The sequence below is a fragment of the Aegilops tauschii genome, chromosome 2 (assembly GCF_002575655.3).
Source record: "Aegilops tauschii subsp. strangulata cultivar AL8/78 chromosome 2, Aet v6.0, whole genome shotgun sequence".
NCBI lineage: Eukaryota > Viridiplantae > Streptophyta > Magnoliopsida > Poales > Poaceae > Aegilops > Aegilops tauschii.
The window spans coordinates 301,273,181-301,280,742 of NC_053036.3; the positions used below are offsets into that span (position 1 = coordinate 301,273,181).

Here is a 7,562-nt window from a genome sequence, read left to right on the forward strand (position 1 = left end):
TAAAGACTGTATCGAGTGGTGAACGCGGTCTTAGGAATATCCTCCTTCTTGATTTTGAGCTGGTGATATCCGGTCCTCAAATCAATCTTGGAGAATACTTTTGCCCCACTGAGTTGGTCGAACAAATCATTAATCCTCGGAAGCGGATATTTGTTCTTGATAGTAACATCATTCAACTGACGGTAATCCACACACATTCAAAGACTGCCGTCTTTCTTGTCCACAAAGATCGCGAGTGATCCCTATGGTGAAGAGCTTGGACGGATATATCCTTTCTGAAGCATCTCATCAAGTTGTTTCTTTAATTCCACTAATTCGGATGAAGGTATCCGGTAATACTTCTTGTATAACAGTGCGGTCCCAGGCACAAGGTTAATTGCAAACTCAAGCTCTTGGTCTGGTGGCATTCCTGGTAGTTCCTTAGGAAATACATCTGGAAACTCACTGACCACAGGAATTAGATCCAATTCTTCAGTTATAGCTGCGAAGACCATTTCTTTCTTTGGCATGCTTCTTCGAGCAACAAATTTTGCAGTCTGACCTTCCTGGCTTGTGAACGTGACTTCTCTGGTCACATAGTTGATGCATACTTGATGTTTGGTTAACCAGTTCATTCCCAAAATAATATCCAACTTGGTAGACTCGATGCCTATCAAAGAGGCTGGGAACATGGCTCCCTTGATGTCAATCTCCAAATTACGGCTGGCCAAATTACTTTTAAGCAGGGACCCCGGGGATTGTACCATCATAGTCATTTCCACAATCGAGCAAGAAAACTTGTTTTGGGCAGCAAAACTCTGTGAAATAAAAGAATGGGAAGCCCCAGAGTCAAACAAAATTATTGCAGGTATACTAGTAACGGAAAACATACCAATGACGACTTCCGGGTTTTCTTGGGCTTCTTCTGCGGAGAGGTGATGAACTTGCCCTTGGATGGCCTTCTGATCAGAGTATGGTCCCATGTGATTAACTTGCGGCTTGAATGGAGAATTTGACTTGCCGTTCTTGGGGCACTGTCTGGCTAGTGTCCGGTTTTCCCACAAGAAAAACATGCATTGCTACGCTGAAAATCTTCGCTTACTGGGCTGGTCACGATATTCTTGACTTGGGTAGTGGTATTGTTAACATTCTGCTGCCAATTGGGCTTAAACTCAACCTGTGACTGTTGCCAGGTACGAGTCTTCTGCACTGGCTGCCCATCCTTCTTAGGCTCGAAGTTGCGCTTATGATCATTATTAGCGGGCTTATTGTCGTGCACGAGCTTGTCTTCTCTTTTTGCAATGAGGGCCTTGTTTACCAAAGTCTGAAAGTCGGGGAAGCCGAACATGCTGAGTGTGCATCGGAGGTGCTGGTTGCGTCCTCCAAGGAATCGATATATCTTCCTTTCTTCTGTAACCACATCATAGAGGGAATATCGGGCCAAATGGGTGAACTTATGCAGATACTCACTTACTGACAGGCTTCCTTGGGTGAGAGCGAGGAATTCACGCTGCTTGATTTTCAGAATACCGGCGGGAATGTGGTACTTGCAGAAATGGTCCTTGAATTTACCCCAAGTAATCTCATCGTCTGCAGGCCACATAGCTTTGGCATTATCCCACCATATAGTGGCAGATCCCTCAAGATAGTGTGTAGCAAATGGAACCTTGTCGGCTTCCTTGGTGCGGGCAATTTCAAGCTTCTTCTCAATAGTCCGCAACAAATCATCGGCTTCCAAAGGATCGATAACTTGACTAAAACTGGGAGGCTTAGTCCTCTGAAAGTCTAATAGTTTGGAGTGATGGCCATTCTGATTTCCATTCTGCCCAACCATTGCTTGCACACTTTTCAATAGCTCAAGCAGATCGTTGTTTCTTCTCTCTTTGAACATGTGCATGATCTGTTCAGTGGTTGGCGGATGTGGCGGTGGAGGCGGTGGTTGTAGATACGGCTCGGGGGAAAGCCCTGCCTGTCTTGTCGAGCGACGAACAGGGACATCCTCACCAGCGTGACTGCTGCTGCCTCCCCGCATCATCCTATTGTTTGTTTTTTCCCAATATGAAGCAACCGAGATGAGCAACATCCAAAAATGGGGAAGAAAAGCGAGTGACAAAACCCGAAAGAAAGCAACGAGAAACCAAGGTGAATAATAGAAAGTTCCGACATAATTATACATAGACTCATACATGAAAGGAAACATCATGACGGGTACGACTACACTCATACATGAAATGAAGCATCATGACAAGTACGACTACATTCGTACATCCAAGCATCATGACAACCTCGGATACTCTAACGATCTAGTGCTCTGCTGGTCCTACTGGGTCCTCTCCCGAGCCGGACTCGAATCCTGAACTGACGACGTTAACGGAAACCTCCGGGTTAAAGGTAACACGACGACGCTGCCTCAAGGGCTCTCCCTCAGGGGCAGGTGCGGGATGAGGCTGGAGCATAGGGGCTGTGGGAGTAGTGAGAAGTGAAGCCCACTCGGCAGGGGCACTGTGGGGAGTCACGGTCGAGGTGCCCGAGCTACTCGAATGAGTAACCGGGGTAACTGGCAAGCTAGAAACTGGTGGAATATAGGGGATAAATCCTATGGAAGGTGGAGCAGGACTGGACCTAGCGGCCACCAAAGCAGTGCGAGCACGAGTCAGCTCTCGGGCCAGCTCGTGAATCAGAAGATAACTAGCAGTGATATAGCGGGAAAGGTGGCTAGCAGGACTCTCGGCCGCCGGATCAATGATACGAAAGCGGACACGACCATCATCGTGCAGGGATGGGTAGTAGTAGAAACCTGGGTGGGTCTACATTTGGATCTCGTTATAGCGTAGCTCAACGAGAATCTCAAACGCAGCAAACTGGACAGCCTGAGCGGGGGTAGAAGTGAAACCACTCCTAGAGAAACGAGTGTATGAACCAGATGCCGGACTGCAGCGCAAGGTAACCACCGCGTGATACTCGTATATTGAATCTGCTAGGCGCTCCCGGTACACCCGATACACCGGGGCACTCACAACCATTAGTCGGTTAGAAATAACAATAAATCAGACGCATGGAATGCAGCAATCAGATGCAAACACTACCGAAACTCAAAAGTAAACTAGCCACCGTTCAACTAATGCATCCGCGGTCTAGCGTGTTATACAGTCAACGCGGCTCAAATACCAAGGGTTGTGGCACCTAGGCTCAGAGCAACCGGTTTAAATGTATCTCAAGAATCCATCATGTCTACAAACATACATAGTTTCACAAGCCCAGTATTACAGCACAACAATCCTTCATGTATTCCACTATTCCCATGCACACATAGGCATACATATGTAGGTTCATAGGTCCAGTATTGCATACGAGAGAAAAGCGCAAAATACAACATCTGGTTTCAGTTCGAAAAAGATCCCAGCAGAAGATCCTTTTAGCTCACAAAACACACCTCTTGAAAGTTGCGCAAGCAAAAGAATTACACCGGTGACCTGTAAAAAAAGAAGCAGCCAATTAGATAAGCTCGAAAAAACACATGTTCCACAAATCCACTGCACAACTACTTGCAAGCAAGAGCAGGTCAGAATTCCACAAGGCACACACATAATGTGTGTGCTTTACTCATAAGAACAGATAAGGCACATGGTGATCATAGTCAAGGTTTTCACTTGGGAAATCACCAATAACTTACTTGGATCAAGTTTTACTTTTTGAATTTAATACTCCCTCCGATCCAAATTAATTGACGCAGCTATAGTACAAATTTGTAATAACATTTTACTAGAGTTGCATCAATTAATCTGGATCGGAGGGGTAGAAGTAGCATACCAATTCCAGTTAAGTAAAAAATGCATTTCTTTTGGAACTCACCTAGAAAGAGTTGATGGATAGAATGGTAGCAAGTTTACCAAACTGTCACCTCGCAAGTCCCTGGTTGACATACAATAGCATGTTAGGATAGGTCATGCCATATGTGCATTATTCAGCGAGCTAAATGACACACACACACAGAGACAGACAGACACAAAGTACAGTCACTAAGTTTCACATAGATTAAAATTCCAACAGGGGTTTCAAAGGGAAACAAAGTAAATCTGGTAGAACTCACTGTCAAATCAATTAAGCAGTAAGCACAATCTTCCATTTTCGTAGTTCAGTATCAAGTACCAGAGCCTAAAACTAAATGACTGAACTCACATATTCAACTGTTGTCTGTACAACATCGACTCACATGCATCCCAACTCGGAAAATAATGTAGCATGTCCTAAACACTAAAGCATGTGTGATGTTGCTCTGTTAATAATCAAGTGTCTTGTTGCATGCTTGTCTTGATTAAAGGGACAAATGCAATCATTTGTGTAGCTGCGTAATAAGTGATGATGATCTCAACAGTGAAATGGGAGAGCTTCTGAATTAAGTACAAGATTGCATCATCCCTTCTTGAAAGTTTTTCACTGAACCGGACAAACTAACAGGGCACTATTTATGCCACCTAACATCCAAACTTACAGAACCAAAAGATGCACTCTGCATTTTGGATCAATCCATTTCCTAGTGATTTAAAATATAGTAGTTGTAGAAGAACATATTATATAGATGCTGTAGTATGTAATTAAGACATGTCATTACCATGTTGATAATTTACTGAAGACTGTAAGATCTGACACTGTATTTAGTTCAAGGTAGATCATATTAGCTATATTGTGAACTTCAAAAGTAAAGGGGGCAATTAATATCAAAACAAAAGGCTAAAGGCACATGATCTAACCTGTACCGAATTGTTTTGGAGGGATTTATTGCGCCCACATCCTTAATACAAGATGTGTTCTCCACATATGAAAAAGTTAAGCTTGAGCTTCTTCCATTTAACTTCAAGTGTCAATGGCATTCTTTAGTGGAGACAGATTGGTCGACATCAGAACCATCGGAGATCCTAATAATTTCTCTGCAAGGGAACATTAGATTATAAAAGTACAGAAGATAATGAAGAAAATATTGCGATAGAATTAATAAAAGCTACAGTGGGTTTTTACCCTACTGTTTATAGTCAAAAAAATATTGCGATAGCATTAGTGACGGATTTGCCTGGAGGAAAATCAATCGGTCAACATTGCCCCACTATTCATCCTGAGTAAACAAAACAAAACAAAAGACCTTCAAACTGCTAGTGATACAACGCTAGCAATCATTTAATTTTATAGGATAATTCGGGAAAAGCTAATCAGATGCTGCAGAATGCTAGAGGTCCACACATGAACATGTTAGAAAATGTGACAATGTAGATAAGAGGATAATAGCAGAAGTCATGGAGAGAAAAGAGCATTAGGAGAATGTCGCTAAACCTGGCAGCATCTATGGAGGATAGACCCAGAAGTCATGGATTTTCATGCAATTTTTGCTCATTGTCCATCGGCACGGGTGTCCTGCCATTGCCGACAACATCACCTTATACCCAGATCAAATTTCCTTCGTCTACATATATTATGCAGCAGATATCAATGCCCAAAGGATCCAGTTCAGGTGAATGAAGCTTCAATACTGAAAAGTGAAGTTACCAATGTCCTACAAAAACAAATGTTATCATACAAATCAAACAAGCTCAATGGGCTAAGAATAGAAGTCCTATAAATCAAAGAGGCCAGCCTTAAAAACTCAGCTGTACCAAACATCAGAAGAATTTGCTAGATTAGCACTCATCACCAAGCTGTGAACATTTAACTAAAATTGGCAGACAGTAGACTATCTATCTAGGGCACTAAAATATCCATGCATCCAGCATGTCAGTTATGATTAATGACCAGTTACATCTTAGGAGTATTATAATTATAACCAAGATCCATCCTACTAACTATCTATCCAAGGTGCCAAAATTCCCACCATTCAGGAAAGTGCTCTTTTTCACATTAAGTGTTAGAAATCCCTGTCATTTTAACATATAGTTCATGCATACACTAATTACATGGTATTGATACAAAGTGCCAACAGCAGCCGTGCTAAAATCCCTTTGAATGTTCATAGGAAAGTTCTATAAGCATATGAAAAAGTTCCAATTTGATCAAAATTTCTACTAGACTACCACCATTACAATATATTTAACACAATGACCACCACTGCATACATCAACTAATAAAAAAATACAAACACTGCACTATTGTGTACATGCCATGAGATAGACGATGATGCAGTGGTCGGAGCACGGGTGGTGGTCGAGGCCGCAACCAGCATCGAGCAGCCTAAAGTCCAGGGGGGAGAACTGCACCTCCTCCTCCTTAGGTAGGTAGTGTCCTAGCGACGGTGACCTCCATGCGTGGATGCAGAGGCGGTCTCGGCATGTTTATGACCACCGCCTGCTGGTGGTGCCCAACGACGTGGAGGGATCCAGATGGGCGGTGGAGGCCAGATGCGAGGCCGGGGTGGCCGGATCCGAGGCTGGGGCGGCCGAATCTGACTCAAGTTGGAAGAGGGCACACCATGGTTCTACCTTTTGACCATGCGTTGGTTTTCCCTTAAAGAGAAAAGTGTGATGCAGCAAAGTAGCGTAAGTATTTATTTCAGTTTTTGAGAACCAAGGTATTAATCCAGTAGGAGACAACGCACAAGTCACCTAATACCTTCACAAACAATCAAGAGCCTTGCAACCAACGCGATAAAGGGGTTGTCAATCCCTTCACGGTCATTCGCAAAATTGAGATCTAATAAAGATAGTAAAGTAAATACTTTTGGTATTTTTGTTGTATACACTGGAAAGTAAAGATTGCGAAATAGTAAATGAGATGCGATGTAAATAAAATAGATGCAATATAATAAGAAAGAGACTCGGGGGCCATAGGTTTCACTAGTGGTTTTTCTCAAGATAGTAAGTATTACGGTGGGTGAACAAATTACTGCCGAGCAATTGATAGAAAAGCGCATAGTTATGAAGATATCTAAGGCAATGATCATGAATATAGGCATCACGTCCGTGTCAAGTAGATCGAAACGATTCTGCATCTACTACTATTACTCCACACATCGACCGCTATCCAACATGCATCTAGAGTATTAAGTTCATAAGAACAGAGTAACGCATTAAGCAAGATGACATGATGTAGAGGGATAAACTCAAGCAATATAATATAAACCCCATCTTTTTATCCTCGATGGAAACAATACAATACGTGGCTTGCTGCCCCTACTGTCACTAGGAAAGGACATCGCAAGATTGAACCCAAAGCTAAGCACTTCTCCCATTGCAAGAAACATCAATCTAGTAGGCCAAACTAAACCGATAATTCGAAGAGACTTGCAAAGATATCAAATCATGCATATAAGAATTCAGAGAAGAACCAAATAATATTCATAGATAATCAAGTTCATAAATCCACAATTCATCGGATCTCGGCGAACACACCGCAAAAGAGTATTACATCGAATAGATCTTCAAGAACATCGAGGAGAACTTTGTATTGAGGATCAAAGAGAGAGAAGAAGCCATCTAGATAATAACTATGCACCCTAAGGTCTGTGGTAAACTATTCACGCTTCATCGGAGAGGCTATGGTGTTGATGTAGAAGCCCTGCGTGATCGATTCCCCCTCTGGCAGATCGCCGGAAAAGGCCC

The 7,562-nt window shown here is 42.8% G+C and overlaps 1 protein-coding gene and 1 long non-coding RNA gene across 2 annotated transcripts; both read right to left on the bottom strand.

Annotated features, from left to right (window-relative positions):
- Positions 1 to 242: 242 nt before the first annotated feature.
- LOC141040963 (uncharacterized) lies at positions 243 to 1,813 on the bottom strand. The gene is made up of 2 exons (XM_073507074.1): positions 1,082 to 1,813; positions 243 to 797 (listed from the first exon to the last, which is right to left on the bottom strand). The coding sequence occupies exons 1-2, from the start codon at positions 1,811 to 1,813 to the stop codon at positions 243 to 245; spliced, it is 1,287 nt and encodes a 428-aa protein (XP_073363175.1).
- A 1,298-nt stretch (positions 1,814 to 3,111) lies between these two features.
- On the bottom strand, positions 3,112 to 6,467 carry LOC109732269 (uncharacterized). Its single transcript, XR_005768053.3, has 4 exons — positions 5,305 to 6,467; positions 4,731 to 4,907; positions 3,832 to 3,891; positions 3,112 to 3,452 (listed from the first exon to the last, which is right to left on the bottom strand). It is a non-coding gene; the product is annotated as an uncharacterized lncRNA (long non-coding RNA).
- Between the last annotated feature and the right edge of the window lie 1,095 nt (positions 6,468 to 7,562).

Bases quoted from the DNA above. Each gene is read 5' to 3' on its own strand.
- LOC141040963 (XM_073507074.1), bottom strand. From the start codon at position 1,813: ATGGTTGGGCAGAATGGAAATCAGAATGGCCATCACTCCAAACTATTA. The intron at 798-1,081 runs GTAAGCGAAGAT...TTTATTTCACAG, and splicing joins AGAATATCGTGACCAGCCCA to AGTTTTGCTGCCCAAAACAA.